The 21,541-nt window shown below is 56.9% G+C and overlaps 1 protein-coding gene and 1 pseudogene across 2 annotated transcripts in view; one reads left to right on the plus strand and one right to left on the minus strand.

Moving 5' to 3' along the window:
* The window catches only part of Wnt7a (Wnt family member 7A), a 42,051-nt gene that overhangs the window by 14,582 nt on the left and 5,928 nt on the right, over window positions 1–21,541 (minus strand). For both annotated transcript variants that reach the window (XM_021240481.2, XM_004859987.3), the window contains exon 3: window positions 11,182–11,453. In XM_021240481.2, the coding sequence (XP_021096140.1) occupies window positions 11,182–11,453 (272 nt within the window). The remainder of the gene's footprint in view (window positions 1–11,181; window positions 11,454–21,541) is intronic.
* On the plus strand, window positions 4,653–5,434 carry LOC147829061 (mitochondrial import inner membrane translocase subunit Tim9 pseudogene; annotated as a pseudogene).

The following is a 21,541-nucleotide window of genomic DNA, read 5'->3' on the forward strand; positions in this document are numbered from 1 at the left end:
ACAGTGGGAAGGAAGCTTTGGTTTGAGCCTGTGCTGTTCCCGGAAGAGGCTTCCACAGCAAGTGCCCCAGCCACACCGGGACTCCTCAGCACACTACCAACATTATGTCAGGTGGTCACCGGAGCTATCAGAAAAACAGCAGGAGAGGGAACCGGAAGTGATGAGGCAGATGGGGGCAACTCAAGTAGGGGTGTTAGGAAAGGCTCCCAGAGATATGACATTTGAGCGAACATCTGAGGGAGTAAGGAGCGGATGTAGGGTGGGTAGCACTCCAGGCAGAGGGAACGGTCAGTGCAAAGGGCCTGGGGCAGAATTTCTGAGGAACAGTGGGGAGACCAGTGTTGGTGGAACACAGTGAGCAATGGGGTGTGGAAAGTAGGGAAGTCAGAAGGCCAAGAGGACCCAGCATCTACTCTGGGAGGGATGGGAGCTGCTGTGAGGTCATGGGAGAGGAGGAAGGAGCTTAACTTACACAGGAAGGGACCGCGGGAGGCTGGTGGCTGGGGCCGCTGGCCTGAGTGTGGGCTGTCATCAGGGGCAGAATCCGTGTTTCTGGTTTTCTGGTGTTTGTGGTGCTGGGGCTCAAACCCAGGGCCCTGATCCTGGGGCAGATTCTGAACAGGTGGTGGCGGCCGGATGGGAAGATTGTGGGGTGCAGAAGACAGCACAGTGTGAGCTAAGGGAGAGGCTGTGTCCTACACAATCGGAAGCAGGGGCTGCAACCCCCTGACCCGGCACTTGGGAGGAAGACGGGATTAGCTCAGCTGGCAGCTTCCGTGGGCCAGGAGGCTGCTGCCAGGGGACTCTGGCCGGTGGGTACAGGAGGCTGAGCATGGGCCAGAGGTGCAGGGGGGACATGGCTGTGTGCTGGACCAGGGCTCCACTTGGGTGTGTGCGTCATGGGGCTGTGCAGGGCGAGTGTGGTGCTTTGAGGGGTTGGTGGCTCAGCATGGCTGCCTGGCTGACCCCGACAGAGACGCCAGCTAAGGGTGGAAACGGCTCCCCGACCTCCCTGTTCCGAGAAGTGACAGCTCCCTGGCCCCGAGTCCTTCCTGAACACTGTGTGGCCAGGACATGCAAAGTAACGGGAGAGTAATGTGCATGTAGGGACGACAGGCAGGGTCAAAGGGAGCGGGGTGACTGCCCACGGTCACACAGCAGCCAGCTGCACACTCAGGGCGTCTTTGCACACCCACGTCACCCTCACCGCCCGGCACTGCAGAAGCCTGATGAGGATCCTGGAGTCAGAGCAGGGTGTGGCCAGCAGCTCCGAGCTGCCTGGCTGCCAAAGTGGGCACAAGGACGCCTCACCTGGAGCACAGCTGGGGGGCTCGGCCAGCACAGGTGTTAAGAAAGAGGAAAAAGGCCGTGCAGGTTACAAAGTGCGAAGTGTAGTTGTTAGAGTCATTATTATTCAAAACACTGGCATCCTTCCGGGTCTAAGCATACCCTGCACTCCCCGCATTCGGGGGGCCAGCAGAGGCTGCCTGGGGTGCGTGTCTTGGGGCACAGGTGGGGTGGCCCGGCAGGGAATCCTGGCTCCTGCGCTTCCCACAAGTGTGCTGCCCAGCTGCTCTGGCCTCAGGTGCCCTCCTCTGCAGAATCGAAATAACCATGGGCCCTCCCCTTGAGGTCCCTGATGAGGAGCACGTGGCCCCAGGAGGGGACTCAGGGCCACACAGGCAGCCAGCTGGCGGGGCCGGCCCCTTGCCCCGATGCCCCAGGGTGCCCCAGCTGGCAGAGACGGGGAGGGGGGCTCTGCCCAGGCCCCGTGGCCATCTGAGCAGTGCAGCCAAAGCTCCCCAGGACGTGGGCACACGACGTGGGGCACCCGAGGACGGCAGGAGGCCTGTGCGCACCCCCATTTTGAGAGTCCCCCTTGCCATCAGACAGGTGTCCTTCTGGGGGACACAGTCACCCGGAGTCCTCAGTGGACACCAAGCGCCAGGCCCGGGGACGCACCTGCTGCCGTGCCAGGTCCTGCGACTCCCAGGTCCCCCGCCTGCCCCCCGCCATCACTTTGGTCGCCTCTCCCTGGCAGATTTGATAACACCCAGGGCTCCGGTCCCCTTCCCGAGCACAAAGGAGGCGATTGTCCCCGGTGGGGGGCTTTTGACTCGGTCTCACCACGGTGTAACCGAGCCCCCGACTTCGCCTCCCTTGGGAGGCTCTGGGCCCCACAGCGTGCCCCCACCCCCGGTTCCACTGCGCAGGAGCCCGGCGCTGAAGGAGAGGAGACAGGACCAGCAGCCACTGCTGCTGCGTCCTTCTCGGGCCCCCTAGTGAAGCACTCGTGTGTACTCCAGCAGCCCGGCACACCTGTGCTCCGGCTACTCAGGAGGCGGAGGCGGAGTGCGGCCACGTTCAACCCCAGCCTGGGCAATTTAGCCAGATTTGGTCTTAAAAAACAAACAGCCAAAGACACAACAAAGCAAGACAGAAAAGCCAAACGCCCCCAAAAGCTGACTTCTACACATGTGGATGGGAGGGGGGGTCCTCTGTAGCACCTTGGGCGTTTTGGGCTTAGGTCTGCGTCACCCTACTGCACCCCACCTGGGCACACGACAGCCCAGTCGCCTGCCTGCTGGGAAGGCGACATGAAGACCCCCTAAATGCAGCCACCTTTCCACCTGGCCCCAAAGTGTCCTCTCCCTAGCAGAAGATGGTGGCCCAAGCACTGTCCCAGGGCCAGTGACCAGAGCCGGAGAGGACACACAGTGCCTAGGGACCCATGGTCCCCCAGTGACCAGAAGGTGGGGAGCTCTGGGTCCCATGACCATGTCTCCGAGTTCCACAAAGCAGAGCATTTTAGAATCTCAGCGTAATATCTTGGAATCCTCTGCAGGATCAGGAGAGAATGGAAATAGTAGTATTGAGCAGTTAAGAACTGAGTCCAGATCCGATTTGCTTGGGTTCAGACCCCAGAGCAGTACCTGCCCTCTGTGTGGCCTTGGGCAACTCTCTTAACCTTGCTGTGCCTCTGTTTTCCCACTTGTAAAATGGAGAGAACAGAGTGTGACAGAGGTCAGTGTAGCTGTGGGGATGAAGTTCGAACCTGGGTTGAATCTCACCCACCTGTTCCCTGAGGCAGGGCCCCTCCCTCCACCGTGTACCTCCTCTGACAGGGACTCATGCCACTTCTGGTAGCAAGCACTTTGTCACTTGAGCTGCGGCCTACCCTGGCCATGCCGTGCCATGCCGTGGGTCCTGGTCCTGGTCCTGGTCCTGCCTGTCATGTCCCCTCTCCTTAGGGACTAGTTCACAGTGACATCACCCTAATGCTTCCCTCGTCCTGGCTGAGCCATCCAGGTGCCTCTGGGGCCAGGGTGTCCATTCCTGTCCCCTGGGCCTGCCCTGGCTGCCCACGTCTGTACCATATCCAGGGGGCTGGGGTTAGCAGGGTGCTGGGGACCTGTGCCCAGGGAGCAGAGACCTTCGGTGTCTCCCACTGCTCCTACCCTGCTCCTCCTTCTCCAGCCCTGTCTGCTACTACCTCTGTGGCTCCGAGGCACCCCCAGCCCCCACCTCAGCCTTCACCCCACTCAGTTCCTTGCCTTGGCCAATAGAAGGGGCTCTGGGCTGGAGCCACCCAGTGGGAATCCTGTGTCTCCTTTCTTGGGGGGTGGTCTTTGGTTTCAGCCTCCCCTAGATTCAGGGGGTGCCAGGAAGGGCTGTCCTGCAGCTCCCAGCCCGGGCCAGGCCTGCTCTCTTCTCTCAGTAGCAGAGGTGGGCAAGGCGGCCTGACTTAACACACAAACAGGCCATATGATGGACCTTGACCAAGACTCACATCTTCTTCACGAATTCATCCAGAAGGGATCAGAGACTGGAGGACATCACGCCAACTCAGGCAGACACCACACAGCAGGTACCACCTGATTCCAGGCTGTCAGAGATAGAGTGGTGGGTGCCAGGGCCCTCGGGAGGGGATGGAGTGAGTGCTGGGTGGGGACAGAGTTCCAGTCTCGGGAGATGGAAATGTTCTAGACAGGACGGTGATGATGGTGGAACAGTAAGAATCTACCTAACGCCGATGAACTGTATGCTTAAAAAACGTGGCCAAAGTGGTCAGTTTTATGTTAGGTATATTTTACTACAATTAAAAATAAATAAAACTTGGCTGAGTGTGGTGGTGGATGCCTCTCATCCCAGCACTTGGGAGGCTGAGGCAGGAGGATCAAAGTTTGAGCCCAGCCTGGGCAACTTAGCAAGACTCTGTCTCAAAATAAAAAAATAAGAAAAAAAGCTGGGAATGTTGCTTAGTGTGAAGACCCTGGGTTCAATCCCCAGCACCACAATAAACAAACAAACAAACAAACAAATAAATATATAAATAAATATGTGAAATAAAATTTAAAAAAAGAAAAAAATTAGGGGCCAGGGATTTAGCTCAGTGGTTCTGCCCCCTGCCTCGCAAGCACAAGGACCCGAGTTCGATCCCCAGTACCAAAAAAAGCTGCTACTCAAAGCACAAGGATACAACTGTGAACTTACACCACGCTTGCCCTCACGGAGCCGGCCTTGTATACGGGGTAACAGACAATAAAGAGTTATGTTAAGAAGACAATTCTAGGTGTTCTCTGCCATTCTCTGGTCAAGGCATCTGCTTTAACCCGGACAGGCCAACAGTCGTCCCAGTACCCCCAGCCTCATATGGATGAAAGCCAATGACTGAGTAGAAATCAGGCCTCACTGGAACCCTGAGCAGAAGGTGGACAACTACTTTTCAGGAACTCAGGAAACTCATGCGTCAGAAAAGGTGACTCATAAGTAGGCCAAAAGAATATGGCTGCACAGATATCAGAATCTGATCAGATAAAATAGTTTAGGGAATTCCTGGGAACCTACAATAAACTTACAGAAACCTGGCTTTTGGACTGTGTTAAAGACTTCACAACAAGAGAAGTAAAGCCTGAAGAGATCACCTGTTCAGAACATTGCTTACAGAAGTATTTAAAGATGACACAAAGAATAGCCATGAGATTTCAGAAATCCCATATTCAGCAGAACGAGGCCCTGGCAGCCAAAGCAGGACTTCTTGGCCAGCCCCGATAGAGAAGTCCCAATGGCTGAGCTCTGGGTGGAGGCTGCCATGGCAGTTGCACTGGGAAAGAGGACTCATCAGGTGGAATCCCGGGAAGTGGTGGGCGCCATGTTGAACCATCTGTCATGACTCTTTGGCGAATGGAAACCACTGGAAAAACAAAATTGCTGCTCATCAGGAATAATTAAAATAGAGGATCTTATTGTTCAGTGAAAATAATAAGGTGCAACGTTAAGGTTGAGGCCTTAAGATTCAGTAGCTTGGTAACTTAATTAGAAAAATAAGCCACTGTTTCTTCAACTGTGACTGTTAATTTTAAAGCAAAATATGTGTTCAATCATGTAAGGGAAAAACATTACTGAAAGTGAAATAAATGGGAATATCACTGAAAAAAAAGAGAAGACAATTCTATTGGATGGTGTTACATGGAAAAATAAAGAAAAGCAGGGTAGTGTAGAGACACAAGGTGGAGGCTGGAAACAGAAGTCAAGAAGGGACTCCCTGCCAAGGCAACCTGAGGAATAGAGCAGCTACTGATACAAAGATTGAAGGAAGAGCATTTCAGACAGACAAAACAGCACTTGCAAAGGTCCGGGGGTAGGAACAAGCTTGGTTGATGCCATGAATGTGCAGCTAGGGGCTAGTGAGCAGGAGAGGGTAGCTGAAGATGAGGCCGGCATCTGAAATTCCAAAAAGCTCTGAGTCCTCATGTGGAAGATCCCACTGAGACCAAAAGGAAGAAATCTTCAAGGTGGTAGAAGCTGAGGTCCTGAGTGATAAGATTTGCCCTGATCCAAGTCTGCAAGAGCTGGCTGCTGACCTTTCAATTTTAAGACAAAATCCCAAGGGCTGTGGGGCAGGGCTGGAGGCACAGCCTGGGGACACCTCCTCCTGGCCTGCCTGGTCAGCAGGTCCCAGGGGAGACGGGGCGGGGCTCCCCAGGCCCTCGACATGCCACTGCCAACCACTTTCTCCGGCCAAATATGCAAGTGGCCCTCAGGACAGCAGAGAGGAGCATAGCTAAGCAAGTCTTATCTGGGGCCGGGCCGCCCCTGACTCACAGGCCTGCCGGGCCAGGGCAGGAGTGGGAATCCAGCTCCCGGGAGCACCCAGACCAGCCGGGCAGGGCAGGAAGGGACAAGACCTGCACCCTCCTCGCAAGAGGAGGCTGGGAGGTGGCAGTGCAGCACTCCTCAGGTGGAATTCCAGGGCCCTGAGCTCACCGCAGGAGCAGCCACATTCCAGCGGGGGCCAGGCCAGCCCAGCTGGGTCCCCATCCCCACGCTCCCCCCTCCAGGGGCCCCAGAGCTCCCTGGGGTGTAGCCAGCAAGACAGCCTCAGCCAGGCACAGGGTAGGGGCTCAGCGTGCACACTGGGGTCCCTGTCCCCACCTCCTGCACAGGATGACTGTGCTGGCACCTTGGGGAGCACAAGGTTCCTGGTTCCCCTACACCTGCCTGGCCTTCTTTCCTTCCTGTGGCTGCCAGTGCCCACTTATTTCCCCAAATGGTGCCAGTTTTACAGAGGCCGGGGTGCCACCTCCTGCTGCTGGTTGCCAGCAAGTAGCCCCAGCTGGGAGCTCGCTCCAGAGCTGAGGTCCCAGCAGCAGCTGCCCAGCGCATCCCCAGCTGTGGCCGAGAAATCTCCTTCTCAGGCACCAACAGCACCCTTGGACCTCCTTCCGAGTTTCTCTGCCCTGGCCCCACTCCAGTGACACAGCCGCAGGGAGCCTGGAGCCTCACACACATGTGCTGTACCACTGAGCGACGGGTCTGCTCCTGAACAAACAGCCCTCTTTCTTCCAGCACCCATTGTCCATCTTGAGGACTCCTACTTATCCCTCAAAGCCCCACCTAAAGTTCCCTTCTTGCTTTCAGCAGCCTTCAGAATTCTCCTAAGCAAAACCATTCCTCCTCTCACCTCTTTTCTGTATCTTCTGTATCATGTTTCTCCTTGGTTAATCAGTCCTCAGTCATGGTTTTTGCCACTCTTGTCTGACTTTTAGTAGACAGAGTGGCCTCAGACCATGACCCATGGGTCCTTCGAAAAGAAATAATAAAGAGCTGAAAAGACCCAGCCACCCATAGATTTCAACACATAACTTCTGAGTCCTCTCTCCCTCCCAGCCAAGGATTCTGGAATCGAGAACTCACCTGCCAGGATGTGAGCCTCATAGTCTACAACCCTGGGCTGCCCAGTCTGTGAGTTCCGGCCAACAGTGGAGGCGACAGTCCCGGAATTACCCTGTCCCTGGATGGCTGCACCCACTGCCGCCTCCTGCCCTGACCATTGTGTGACTCACTGTGGGCCACATGACCTTGGAGTGGGGTGACCTTGCCAGCCCCATGTCCCACCCACAGCTGCAGGCCTGGCGCTGCCCCGCTGGGACCCCAGAAGACACCAGTGGTGTCTCGTGTCCCTCCTGGGCCATGCATGCGGTGGGTTCACCCAGAGCCCTGGCTGCCTCTCGTCCACAAACATGCTGTGCCCTTTCCCTGCCAGCTCCCCAGCAATACTGCTGTGTGTCTGGGGCGTCCCCGGGGTCCTGATCCTGCTACCCAGCAGCGCTGTCTGCATCCCGGGAGCCAACTGGCCTATACCTGTGACCTAGAACAAGGCCAGGGTCACTGTCCCGGTGGACGAAGGGACGGAACCCGCTGCAGCTGCTGCTGATTCTGCGCCTTCCTGCCTGGGGTCCGCTGGGAGGTCACCACCCTGTCTCTCTGCTCAGCTGTGTGGCCAGTGCCCTGGGTGCCCGAGGGCCAGGTCTGGGCCACACTCTGCCCTGGCTATCCCTCCCCTTGGGCTTCCCTGCACTCCCCCACACCCTGCTGCTGGCCCAGTTTTCACGGGGTTCCTGCCAAGGGTCTGTTTCTATGACTTCTGCCCCTCTCTTGCACAAGAACCATCCGTAGCTCCCAGCAACTGCAAGGGACTCAGCTACCCACCCGGTCCATATTTACAGTGCCTGCTGTGTGCCAGGGCTGGGGAGCAGCTGCGACAGGAACACCTGGCACCTCTGTCCTTTGTGAGCCTTCTGCCCGAGACAGGGAACATCCCAGATGCAGCTGAATGGAAGGGAGAGGTGGGGACGTTTCTCTGAATGGAGAAATGTCTGACATGGGCCACAAGGAGAAGCTGCTCACCGGGGGACTTGGGGCAGATCCTCAGGCTGCCTCTTTCGCTGAGCAGGGGACTGACCCTGCAGACCACCCGGGCCACGGTCACCCCTGTAAGGCCCCCAGGCCAGCCAGGGTGGGGCTTGTACTCACCCCACACTCCACCTTGGAAACACTGTTCACTGCCCCACACCCCCCCCAGGTCCGGTGCCTGCTCTCTTCCCTGCTTAACCAAACCCCATTCATTTTGGGGCCACCTCCTCCGGGAGCGACCAATGGCTCCCATGTCAGCTTTGCCCACCAGTGACTGAACCGCAACCACAAGCCTCATGCCTGCACTAGAGAAATGCAAATTAAGACAGCACTGAAATTCCATTTCACTCCAGAAAGAATGGCCATCATCAAGAAATCAACCAATAATAAATTCTGGAGAGGCTGCAGGGATAAAGGAACCTTCTGCACTGGTGGTGGGAGTGTAAACTAGGACAATCACTATGGAGATCAGGGTGTGGAGAGTCCTCAGAAAACCAAAACTAGACATTCCATTTGACCCAGCGATTCCCCTTCTAGGAATCTTTCTGAAAGAGTTAAAAACATCACAGTACCGTGATCCATGCCATCCGTGTTGATAGTAACAATTCACAATCGCGAATAACCATGTTTATAGCAGCGCAATCCACAATAGCAAATAGGAAACAGCCTATCTTATCTTTCTTCGACAGCTGGGTGGATAAGAAAATGTGGTATTTTCACACAATGAAGTACTGCTCTGCCATAAGGAAAAACAAGCTTGCATCACCTGTAGGAAAAGGGATGCACCTTAAGACATAATGTTAAGTAAAACAAATCAGAGATGCACACTTAAATACTGCATGGTTTCTCTCATATGAGAAACCCCAAGTAAAAATTAAAAGCAAAATAAAAGATAGGAAGATCTTTTTCAAATAGGAAGGGGGTCAAGAAATGGAGGAAGGGGGCAGAGGGAAGAGAAAGGGGTGGAAAGGTGTTCAGATGTGTGACATCCACGCGCCACTCCCACTGTGAATGTAATCACTACATACCGCAAGCATGAATAAGAGAAAAAAAGAAGAAAAAGCCACATGCCCGGGAGAGCCAGCAGACCCTGGTTCCTCCCCCTGGGGTCCTCACTGTGGCCCAGGCAGGCAGCCCCAGATGAGGACTGTGGGGCAGGAGGGCCCCTTTCCTGCCTCTGTCTGTGACCTGTGACCTGTGACCTGTGGGCTCCGGCCCTGAGGTGGGGAAGGAGTCTCGGGAACCTGCCTGCTGTGAGGTCTCGCCCCTGGCAGGCTCCAGCCACGGGCCCAGACAGGCAGGGCCTCAGGTGATTACCCAGGGCCATCATGGGGCAGGCAAGGTGAGTGGCACCCATGTGACTCAGCAGGGCTGCCAGGAGGGAGGCTCTAACACACGGGGTGTGGCCTCGGGGCCAGAGGAGGGACTGGGCCTTCTCCCATGGAGGTGTGCAGCTCCCCATCACTGCCAGGGCCAGAGAGACCCCTCCTGCCAGCACCTGTGTGCCTGGGGCGAGCTCTGAGGATGCCAGGCCAGGCCCCTTGGTGTTCGAAGGCATGGCAGAGCTGGACCTGCACCCAGTGGCCTGGCCACGAAGCCACGCTGTGGCCATGTACACATACGTTGAGGTCGGGCATGTGTGCCACAGCAGGACATGCTAGTTATTAGCTATAGGACCCGCCACAGGGCCCTTGACTGCTCTGTGTGCTGATCTCCTCACCTGTAAAGGAGGTTGGTGCCTTCTGCCTCCTGGAGACTCTGTGAGGACTCCGTGAGCTGAAACTCCTGCAGCTAGAGAAGCCTGACTCCGCCAGGACAAGACCCTGCCAACCTGCCACCCGTCACCAAGCCCAGGCAGAAGCTGCCAGCCCCTGCTCGGCCAGTGCTGCGTGTGTCTGAGGCCTGAGGGGATCTTTGGTTTTGGCTTTTCTTGTCTTTTAAGTGATTGATGACAACCAGTTTTCAAAACAAGGTGACTGCGCGTAAAAATCGGAGACCAAAACCTGAGCCTCTGGCCACTCAGGGCCCAGAGCGCCACGCGGCGACAGAGGGTTGGAGCCCCGATGTGGGGCTGGGGACTGGGCCCGCGCTCCTGGTTCAGCCTGGCTCCGCACTTGCCGCTGCCTGTTTGTGGCTCCTCGCAGTGGCCCCGCTGGGCCTGACACTGCAGTGCCCTGTCCCCCACCCAAGGCCAGCGCCAGGCCCTCCTTCCTCTTCACGCTGGCTCACAGCGCTTCTCAGAGAGCCCGGGTCAGCTCTGAGAACTCCACCCTTCACAAACCTGGCCAGCACCACAGCCAGCCTCAGGTCTACACCCAGAGTGCTGACGGCCCCCCCGAGAGGCCTGGTCAACTGCAGACGCTTGAATGCTTCCTGGGATGGGCAGCTCAGTCCCTTATTGGGAACTCCATCCACTTCTCAGTGACTATGGCCAGTCCTCACATCCACAGGCCCTGCTCCCTGTGACACCTCCTGCCATATTCTCCGGGTCTGCAGGCCCCTCTGCTCCTCCTGCCCTTGGACAGCCGCTCTCACGGGAGGGGGTGGCATTCCCCATCCGTCCCAGCCACCTCCTCTGGGAACATTCAAAAACATTCCTGACTCTCAAGTCCAGGAGGATGTGAAGGCACAGTAAAGAGGGAATGCTCACCTTCATTTTGAGCGTTAGATCTTGCTTAAGGAGACCAAGGACTGGTTAGCCGCTGTGGCAGCCAAGCCCTGGGATGTCTCTGCCTGACTCTGCCCTCCGCTGTAGAGCTTTGGACTGCCGACCCCGGACCCCAAGACAAGCGCTCACATCTACCCTTCTTCCTGCCTTGTGTTAACAGAAATTCCGCCTCTCTGGTCAGAACCTCATGCGAGACAAACCCGGCCGGCCGAGATGGATGTCAGGGTCCAGCAGAAGGAGCCCCCCGACCGGGTGCAGGAAGCGAGGACACAGCGGGCTGTGGCCCTGTGTGAGCCCGGCCCCGCCTGGCTGCCTACCTTGCGGCCCGCCTCGTTATTGTGTAAGTTCATGAGAGTCCGAGCATTCTGCTTGATCTCGCGAGCATCCACAAACACCTTGGCGAAGCCGATGCCGTAGCGGATGTCGGCAGAGCAGCCACCCCACTTCCAGCCCTCGTCCCGGTGGTACTGGCCTTGCTTCTCCTTGTCGCAGCCGCAGTCGCTCAGGTTGCCCTGGGTGCAGGCGGCGGTGATGGCGTGGGCTACGCCTGCAGCGATGATGGCGTAGGTGAAGGCCGCCTCCCGGCTCCCTGGGGGGACAGAAGAGCGGAGAGGCTCTGTGGGGGTCTTGTGGGCCGGGCCGCAGGCGCCTGGGGGAGGCAGGCCTGGCCCAGGAGGGCTCCCCAGAGACTGAGACACCGGCTGAGCGCCCACTGTACACACCCCGCCCACCTGTCCTGTACCCAGTCTCTCTCGTGGGGTGGCAGAGAACAGGAAGGGTTCGTCCCTGTGCCTGACGTGGCCACTGTCCTCACTGTGCGTCCCCTGCTGTTCAGATGCCTCTGCCCTCCTTGGTGACCCCCTCGCTAGACTGAGCGTCTGGGCTGCCCGAGACAGAGTCCTGGGTGGAGGCCAGCACAGTGCGCCCCCGGCCTCCTAGGGCCAATGTCCCCCACCCCATAGAAATGGTTGGAGAGCAGCACCTGTGCCACAGGGTTCAGACCGACCCCGGCCCTGGGGACCCAGGCACTGCTGGGCAGCCCTGCGTGGTGTCTCGGGAGGCCTGGCAAGAGGCCTGAGCCAGGAGCAGGTGCCTGGGGCACAGCCAGACAGGCAGGCAGGGCATGGAGAAAATATTTCCAGATACTGGGGTGGAGAGACTTTAAGGGCTGCTGAAGATGGAGTGAGGAGGAGGAGGAGGAGAGAGAGAGGTGGCTACTGCTTGGCATCCTGGGGCCGGTACATTCTCTCTCCACCCGCCTCACCAGGCTGCCGAGACACAAGCCCCCACCGTTGCTGCCTTCTGAAGCAGACAGCTTCCCTATGCCAGGGCCGGCTTTTCTCCGGGGTTCCACAGCAGCGCGCCCTGCCCTGCCCCAGCATCCCTGCTAACTAACACAGGGACTCTGGAGTCCAGGACACTGAGGTCTGCATGCCAGCTCCACCCCTTCCTGTGACTTGGGAGGCCTTGTCTCCTCAGGTGTGGAACGTGGCTAAAGCCAGTGTCCACCTGACGGGAGCCCCTGACAGGGTAAGAGAGAGGACATGGCTGGCGGCTGGCTGGACAAACGGCCCCACACTGGGCACCCAGGAGCGTGGGGCCTCCCACTTCAATGGCCCCTCCACCTCTGGGACTTGCACAGCCCACGATTTGAGCTCCTCCCCAGCCACAGCCCTGCAGGTATCCTTTCCTCAGTCCACATCAGAGAGCTGCTGTCCATAGCATGTGCCCGGCAGGGTGGGGCCAGACCACTGTGGACACCGTGGTGCATGCACAGGGTGAACCCCGCTCTGGTGCCAGAACCCAGGAATGCTTTGTTACATGAAATCAAGAAGACAGCTCGGCTGGGCTCACAGGAAACACAGGACCCTGTCATGGCCATGTGAAGATGGAAGAGAGCATTGTGGGTCGGAGTGGACTGGGGGCCTCCTCACACTGCCCGGCTCTGCAAAGGACGTGCATCTGAATGAAAGATGCAGGGGACAGCGATCAGGTCTTGAGCCCTGGTGAGGCTGGAAAAGAACGAGTACTTGATGGGAGGGGTCCCAGGGAAAGGGCACCAGGAAAGTCCTGCAGCCACCCCAGGCCCTAGCTGGGCTCAGTGACAAGCAAGGAGGTGCGACTTAGCTGAGCAGGAGATGGGAGGGTGGCTGGGTGGCCCCATCCTGTCTCCTCGGCACACACTGGAAGCTCAAGCCTGTCCCGCCGCATGCTCGGGGGGCACCATCCAGCAGGAACACGGACTCCAGGAGGGGTCAGGAGAAGGCGCTCCACGCCGCCCTGGGCGCCCACTCATGCTGCAGAGGATCAAATGCACAGGAAGCAAACCCCAGGGGTGGTGCCAACAAATGCCCAGTGGCTAAGCACTTAGACAGAGCTTGGCCGGAGAGCCTGGCCCCAAATACCAGCTGTGACAGTGTGTGCAGGACAGTAGTATCTGTCCTCACAAGAGGGGAGGTGGAAGGTACAGACAAGTCTTTGTGTCTCCTCACTCACAGATGAAGAAACTGAGGTCAGAAGAAGAAAAGTGTGGCTTGTCCAGGGCACCCAACTGGTGGGCAGCTGAGCTGAGCCGCGCCCCAACCTGGACTCTGGGCACCCGATACAGACCACGAAGTGTCCCCAGGGATTTTGTAACTCCAAGGTACAGAGGGGGAGTACCTGCGGAGACTGCTTCATCAGCCCAAGGGTGCAGGACGGAGATGGAGGAGGGGCAGGGAGCCCGGCCTGAGACGTGTGTGTCTCCCAGGCTTCGGTCTCAGCCTTGCCCACACCTCCGCTCCACCACCCAGCAGGTGACCAGCCCTGGGGGTCTTGGAGTCCCCTGGGCAGCGCATGATGACAGAAGGGACCACAGCTTCTGTTCCACCCGTCCCCAGCATGCCCGGGACACACTGCCCTGAATTCCAGGTGGACCCCTAGGCCAGAGGAGAGGCTCCCCGGGGGCAATGGGCTTCCCCTCCCCATGTGGATCCTCCCCTCAGCACCTGCTTGCTGGGGGACTGCCAAGCAATGTGGGACAGTCACTCCTGGCTTCAGAGCCTCCAGGGACCCAGGTATCTAGGGGTCACTGTCGAACCCGGACGTTGGCCTTGTCCACCGACATTAGACGGGAACCGTCTGGTCCCATTGCTGCCACTGGGTTATGTAACTGACATCGGGCCCGGGAACCTCCTGGAGCCTCTGTTGCCTTCTCTGTGACATGGGTACAGTGACAGGAGCGAGCACCACAGGCCCGGGATGAAGGGGAGGAGGCACACGGAAGTGTCCCAGAAACACCGATGCTGTGGCTGCCTGCTCAGCCATCTGCAGGTGCGCAAGGCGACAGGGAGCCATGCGTGTCTTGCTCACCCTCCTGCATCACGCGTGAGGGACGATAGGATGACACAGGCCTGAGTTCCCATGTTACCCTGCTGCAGCTGGGGAACCTTGGGCAAGTCATTAACTTTGCTGAGCCTCAGTTTCCCCATCTGTAAGTAAGGCCAGCCCTAGGGAGAAGGAGACATCACCTGCCACACGGGAGCTGTTGAAATAAGCAGTGGTGACTGACACAGTAGGTACAACTGAGGAACCCTTACTAGGAGGCTGGCTGCCTCGCAGACTCTTGTTTTTGGTCTCTTCTGCCCTCCCTCCCGCCGCGACTGCCCCTCTAGAATACCATTTCCTCGAAAGCAAATGCTTTGTCGCGATTCTTGCTGTGTCCTAGGGCCGGGCACATAGAAAGCACTCAGTAAATGTCCATTCAGAGAGGAAATGAATGAATGGAAGCTCTAAGCAGTGGCCAACAGCTGCGTGGTCTTCCCTGATGCTCCTGACTTGCTGGGCTCTGCACAGCCCTGTAGAAGAGGGTGCTCCGTATCCTCAGGGACCACAGCACCCCCACTGTGCAGGCGAGGAGACTGAGGCTCACTAGCCGGGCTGCCGTGGGGCCCCTCCTCTCAGCCCCCACCCGACGCCAGCAGCTGGACAGAGGAGGGCAGGGCTCCGGAGTGGGGAGGGATAGGTTGGAGAGGAAAGAGCATTATTTTATTGAGCACCTACTGGAGGCCAGGGTCACAGTGGGCTCTGCACTGAGGCCTGCAGCAGCCCCAGTGGTGCACACCGTTCTCCACAACTTTGCATTTGGGAAAGGGAGTTTGTGGGGGAGAAAAGGGATTCACTGATGTTCCCCATCTAGCATCTGCCAGACCTGGCATTCGGGGCCCATGCTAGGCAGCTCTTTCTTGGCCATCCCTGCATCTGCAAGCCCACGGCTCAAGTTGGAAGGAGTCTTTCGCGGTAAGGTGCCCACTGTTGTCCAGAAGTGGCATTCAGTGCCGGTTACAGCTTGTCGAGAAATGACTGGCCGGGCCCCGCAGAGCAGGACGGCTTGCTGGGCTGGGAGTGGATGGCGGAGAGTGAGTGCCAAGGAACCCTGAAACCCTAAATTCGGACTCTCAGGGTGAGGAGGCGCATTTATTCAACTCCATCCATCCCCTCCTTCACCAGGCAGAGGAGGAGGGGAAACCAAGGCTCAGAGAAGTCAGGCGATTTCCCAGGCCAAGCTAGGGTGCCAGCCCACACGCCACAGGTGTCTCAGCCCACTCCAGAGATGCCCCCAGGGCCTGCCCACGCACACTGCTCCCAGCTGGCCACTCTCAGCCCCTCCAAATGACTCCCCACTTGGGCCATTTCCCAAGCGCCATCGCGTGTGTCCCTTACGAGATATCATCAAGGTGGTTCTTTTTTTGAGACAGGGTCTCACTGTAGCCTGGGCTGGCCTTGAACTCACTGCAGTCCTCTTGCCTCAGCTTTCCCTGGTGCTGGGATTACAGGTGTGCACCACCACAGCCAGCCTCAAGGTGGCTCTGAGCCTTCAGTGTCACTGCTGCAGACATGGCGTGGGGTGGCAGGTGTGCAAATGTGCCACGGCCTGCAAAGGCTCAACCGGGACAGCCCAGGGTCCAGTCTGACCTGCTCTGTCCTCCTGCCCCGAGGTCCCGGTACCCCTTCCAGTCCCACCAATTTCCTGCCTGCATTCTTTCCCAGACCCTCCCACGGGGCTGCTGAGGGACAGTGGGCTGAGGGTGCCCTGTGCCCCCGGGAACGGTCCCCTCCCTCTCCCTCCCAGGCGCAGAGGAAGCTTCCCCCACCTTGGGGGCCAAGCACATGCCCCGTCCCTTCTCTCAGTGCCTACTGTGCTGGGGACTGGGAAAACAAAGACAGGGACTCAGCCACGGCGGGGCTGCAGGGACAGTGGCCCTGAGGGGTGAGGCCTGCAGTGGGACAGGTGAGGAGGGAAGGCCAGGCTCTGGAGTGGGTAGTGGCCATGCTGCCTGGGCAGAGGCCCCTGTCCTCCCCCAAGTCAGAGAACAGATCGAGGGCACAGATGGCAAGTGGAGGCCTCTCCTGGAGTGACAGGTTCCGCAGTGACTCAGGAGACCGGGACTGGGCCCAGGGTCTGCGGGCTGCGGGGTGGCGCCCTGCCCTCTCCTCCTCCATGCCTTCCTGAACTCCCAGCCCACTGGCTGCCTGGGTCAAATGTCCATGCAGAAGCTTGGGGCACTGCCCAGCGGGATACCGGGTGACTTCAGCTCAGGGCCGGGTAAGAGGGAGCTTGTTGGTCCCTCCTCTCCATCCTCATTTGCCTGGGCGGCCCGAGCAAGCCCTCCGCCTCCCCCAGCCCCTGCCATCCCATCTGTAAAGTGGGACTCCAGGCTCACTGCCAAGTTGCTCTGAGGACCCCACAAGACTTCCTCATCCAGCACCCTAGAAGGTGGCTGCTAAAGAGCAGGGCGTGCTATCACGAAGGCAAAAGTGGGGCCCAGCTGACGCCCTGTGTTTCAGCTCCATGATGATCCCAGCGGGGACAGAGGAAATGAACTGATGTCCAAGCCTGCCTGAAAGATTCCACTCCACCGCCCTGAAAATGGCTCACACCGGAATATTATCTGGGCATATTTACAGTATCTTACTGGAAACCACAAAGTGCATTGTGTGTGTTTTTTCTCTTTTGCTATTTAAAGCCAATGGGTCAGAGAGCAAGCAATCAGCAGTGACACAGGCTGAAATATGTGATGATTTGGAAAATATACAGATGGAAAAAGGTTGACCCTGCCAGCCCCGTGCCAGGGCAGTTCCCTGGCCGTGTGGGTTCAAAAGGCCACACGTGGCCTTCCATGTCCAGAGGGAGCCTCTCGAGGCACAACTGGAAGATTTGGGGGCACAGGGGCAGGTGTCTGAGCTGAGCCTGGTGAGGTGACAGCCCCAGAGACAGGAAGTAGGGGACAGTGTGTGCCAGCCCCAGGCTCTGCCCAGCTGTCCTGCCTCAGCTTCAACCATGGATCTCTCTTCCGCCCTCCAAGCCAGGGCTCACTGCTGACCCTCACTGTGGTTATGTCTGTGGCTCCACCCTGAAACGCCCTTCCTGTCCACCTGCCTGGTGAGGGAGGGGTCCTGAATGTAGCCAGGTGGGTTCAAAGCAGGTGGTGGTGGTGGCCCTCAAACCTGGGCTCACATCCTGGCTCCATGTCCCAGGGTGGCTGGACCTTGGGGGGGAGTTAACTTGCCTCTTGAGGGAGGCCTTAATTTTTTCATTTGTAAAATGGGAATGATAAGATATCTATCTGGCTGGCAAGATTGTGGGAGGTTCAAAGAAACCAGTGCCCATAGCAGGCTCAGCCCATCCCCGGGGAAGGATCAGTGGACAGTAGCTAGGATGAGACACGTTACCGTTCAGCACCTTATCCACCAAGGGGGACTCACTGATGTCCCCTCCCTCTGTTTGTGACCTACTACCTTATCCATCCACAGTTTGCAGGATCTTTAAAGATGATTCTCTCCCCATAGGTATGGGCACCTGGATTATTGATCTGTGCAGCCACCACAGTTGAACGAATGAGTGCGTGTGTGTGTGTGTGTGTGTGTGTGTGTGTAAAAGGGAGTGTGTGTGAAACTGAGTGTGTGTGAGAGAGACTGTCTACCACAGGAAAGCTGGAGCGAGAACATTGTAACAACAGGCTCATCTCAAAGAATAGCGTCAGGAGAGCTAAAACCCAGGATGAACTGAGGCTTGCAAAGAAAAAAATGCAAACGAGACAAAAAGCCCTTTGTTAGCTGCTTTCTAAGCAGGAACGGGTGGAAGAATAGGTCTTTTGCCTGGGCAAGATGGTGCATTGTTAGGAAAAGGCAGAGAGAAAGTGGAGCTGGCCACCCCTTGCTCTGTCTTCCACACTGGCCAGGGCTTCACCTCCATGCCTTCGAGCCCTTTTGAGCTCACTGGATGTGGGTAAAAGAACGCAAGTGTTTTGGGGACTTAGTGGATCCTCAGGCAAGGGTCCCTGGCCCCAGAGTCATTGCAAACCACAGCCCAGAGATGCATCAGAGTTTTCCAGTTGGTAGAGCAGGGTGGACTCCAGGGGCTGAGTCCTGGGTCATTTGTGCCCATCCCTGGAAAAATCCCGGCAGCAGGAGAGTACCAAACAGGAGTCTGTGAGTAGGTGGAAAAGAATATAGCATCCCCAGGAGCACACACCGGGAAGTCACCATTTCCATTTTGGTGATAATGCTGGAGACACAGCAAATTTCTATGCATGCAAAGAATTTGATTATCATTCTACATCCTGTCTCCCCTTGATTAAATCCCCTGGATGACTCCCCTCCAGAGCAAACCCTGCAGAAGTGCTTGGTCCCCACCTTCTGCCATAGCTTTATCCCACCCTTCCTCCCTGCCACCCTTGAGTCCCGTGTGTTCAGACATCTCTAGGTCCCCAGGGTCCTGCATTAGTCACTCTGCCAAGCCCTTCCTGCCGCCCCTCCCAGTGGCCCCCACAGTCTGCTTGTCCATCCTTCCAGAGCACACTTTCTGTCTGTCCCCATAAGGAGGCGGGTGTCCTGGGCCTGACCTGTGTATCCCGTATGCAGAGATTCTAGAACAACCCACAGAACAGAAAGCGAGCTGGCAGGTAAGTGTGTAGGGGTGAGCGGGGTCTTAGTCCAGCATGCAACTTACATGAATTCAACCAAATGCACCCAGGGAGAAAATGTAAATCTTGGGACTTCTACTCTGGATATGCACTCTGCAGCCTATATGGTGTGTTACTATATGTACTCCTATAGCAACGTTTACATAAATATTTTACTGCACGTGTATAGAAGAGCTGAGATTCTGAGTTTTATGGAGGACAGAGAGGACTTTCGAGGCTATTGTAGATCAGTATAGATTTCACCATGCATGTCCATGTCAGAAGCTCAGAAGAGCCTCTTCTCTAACACAGGGGAAAGATGTGGGAATTGGGTGGGGTGGGGGCTCGATGTAGTCCTCACCTTCCTCCCAGTGGATGCCGAGGCAGAGGTGGAAGGCAGAGCTAGCAAAACAGTTGATCAAATCAGAACTGGAAGTGCAGGGGGTGCTGGGCTAGGACATCTCTGAATGGAAATGTGTGGGAATGAATGTTTGGTCATTTGTATCTTGGGACAGAAATGAAAACATTCACGCTCAGGACAGAAAACGGGGCCCTTGCTGTGTGTGAGGGGCGCCCAGCCCTGGCACTCAGAAACAAGCAGCTCCGTCCTCCCGGACTCAGGGCAACGTGGGCACACAGGGTGTAAGCGGCTCATGCATTTCTCCATGTGCTCCTTGAGTACCCACCATGTGCCAGGCCTGGGGGGCCAGAGAAAGGATGACCGATGGACAGGTCAGGGCTCTGTGCAGCTCAGGCTGGGGGAGAGGACGAATGTTGGACTCACTCTTGCACAAATAAGCAAAATCACTTTCCAAAATGGCAAGCACTGGAAAGATACCAGGGGTGACCTGTGGAGGCGCTGCTTCAGGTGAGGTGTCAAGGAAGGCTTCCTGGAGGTGCTGACCCTTGGGCAGAGGCCTGCATAATACCAGAAAGGGCAGGTCGTCCTCATAGTACCAGGAATGAGTAGGGCAGGAAGTAGTGAGAGATAGATGGCTTTGGGGCTACATTTTGGAGTCCATCTAACAAGCTTAAATCAGTTCAGTAATCTGATCAGCAGCTTCTACTGCACGAAGAGTCAACTCAAGAGCACACGTCCCCAGTTCCTTGAACTGGTGTTCATGGGAGATGGGCACAAGGGCCTCCTGGAAGGGAAAGGGACACTCTCTGATAGCCCCAAACCGCTGGGTTCCAGGGCCTTACATACTATGTCATATAATGCTGCCACCACCTGGCATTGTCACAGGGCATTGTGTGACGCTCCCCAGTACAGGGTCCTGAGCAAAGGGAGGGTGGGGCGGGATGGAAACCTGGCCTGTGACTCTGTTCCAGAGCTCACCTGGCTGCTGCACAACCCAGCAATCCAAGGAGACGTTCTCAAATACACAGCAGCCAAGAGAAGATCAGATCCCGCAGACTCACATACAAAAGGGTCCCTCCAGTGACATGGAGCTTGCACCCACTTTAGCCCTGCCACCAAACAGCCTCATGACTTTGGTCACCCTTGGCCTCACTTGAGACTGGAATGGAGATGGACATTGCTCCTTTCAGGGGTGACGAGGACAGTGAGGTGATCTGTGAGAAAGGACTTTCTCACTGAAGGAGGCTTGGCAGGAGAGGCTCTACTTGGCCCAGCCCTGGCTCCCCTGCACCATGACCCGGGACAACCACATTGGCCACGAGTGATGGAAAACCAGAGCCCGACAGAGAAATGGGCAAAAGACAAGAACGGGTAGCTCAGGGACAAGTTGATAGAGGAAGAGCTTTCAACCCCTTCAGTTCTCAGGGAAATGCAATCCAAGAGGCCAGTCTGATTTTGATTTGCATGTTCCATCCATTTAGCTGGGCAAGGATGCAGAGACCTGGCCCATCTTTCATAGGGCAGGCCATTCAGTAGCAGCAGCAGTATCATGCTGGATAGAAGGTGTAGAACCCTGCACAATCACAACTGAATGAGATGAAAATAAAATGATTTACTTGTGGGTGATATAACCAGATGACAAATTAAAGATAAGCCAGCAAAAGAACTGGAAGCCCAGATTCAGGAGAGAAGATATTTGGCCATTAGGATGGCCTTAATCCCATATGATGGGACAAAAAGAGACATCAGAACAAACACGCAAAAGAAAGACCATGGGAGGGCACAATGAAGAAACAGCCCTGTGCAAGCCATGGGCAGAAGCCTCAGGATAAACCAGCCCTGCCGGCACCTTGATCTTGGACCTCCAGCCTCTGGAATTGTGGGAATAAATGCCCATTGTTGAGGCCCCAGTCTTCGTACTTGGTTACGGCCTGAGCAGTGTGGGATACAGATGAATAGTCCTCTGCTCGGAGAGTCAGTCTGGATGAAGTTCCCAGACCTGCCAACAAAGCCTGCTGCCCTTTGCCACTGTGGTTGATTTGGGAAGGACACATGGCCAAAGGTCAAGCCCGAGAACTGGTCCAACTAGACTGAGCACCTGGCTGGTGCAGGTGCTACCAGAGAAGGGCCAAGGGCCTGTCCTGCTGAGTGGAGCCTGGAAGCTGTGATGCGGGGCCACAACAGCCATCTTGCTGCCCCAGAAGGTGGCCCCAGGGTCACCGGAGGGCAGCACCACCACAGGTCCAGACCATTCTGAAAGCCAGCACCACCCTCTGGCTTTCAGGTTCCCTAGACATAACAAATGCCCCTTTCCACCTGGGGCGGCTCAAACTGCGTTTCGGTTTCTTGTATCCACGGCCTCTCTCCTGATTA

The sequence above is a fragment of the Heterocephalus glaber genome, unplaced genomic scaffold, assembly GCF_053883595.1.
Source record: "Heterocephalus glaber isolate CG9 unplaced genomic scaffold, H.glaber_assembly_v1.0 deba00000768, whole genome shotgun sequence".
NCBI classification, from domain to species: domain Eukaryota; kingdom Metazoa; phylum Chordata; class Mammalia; order Rodentia; family Bathyergidae; genus Heterocephalus; species Heterocephalus glaber.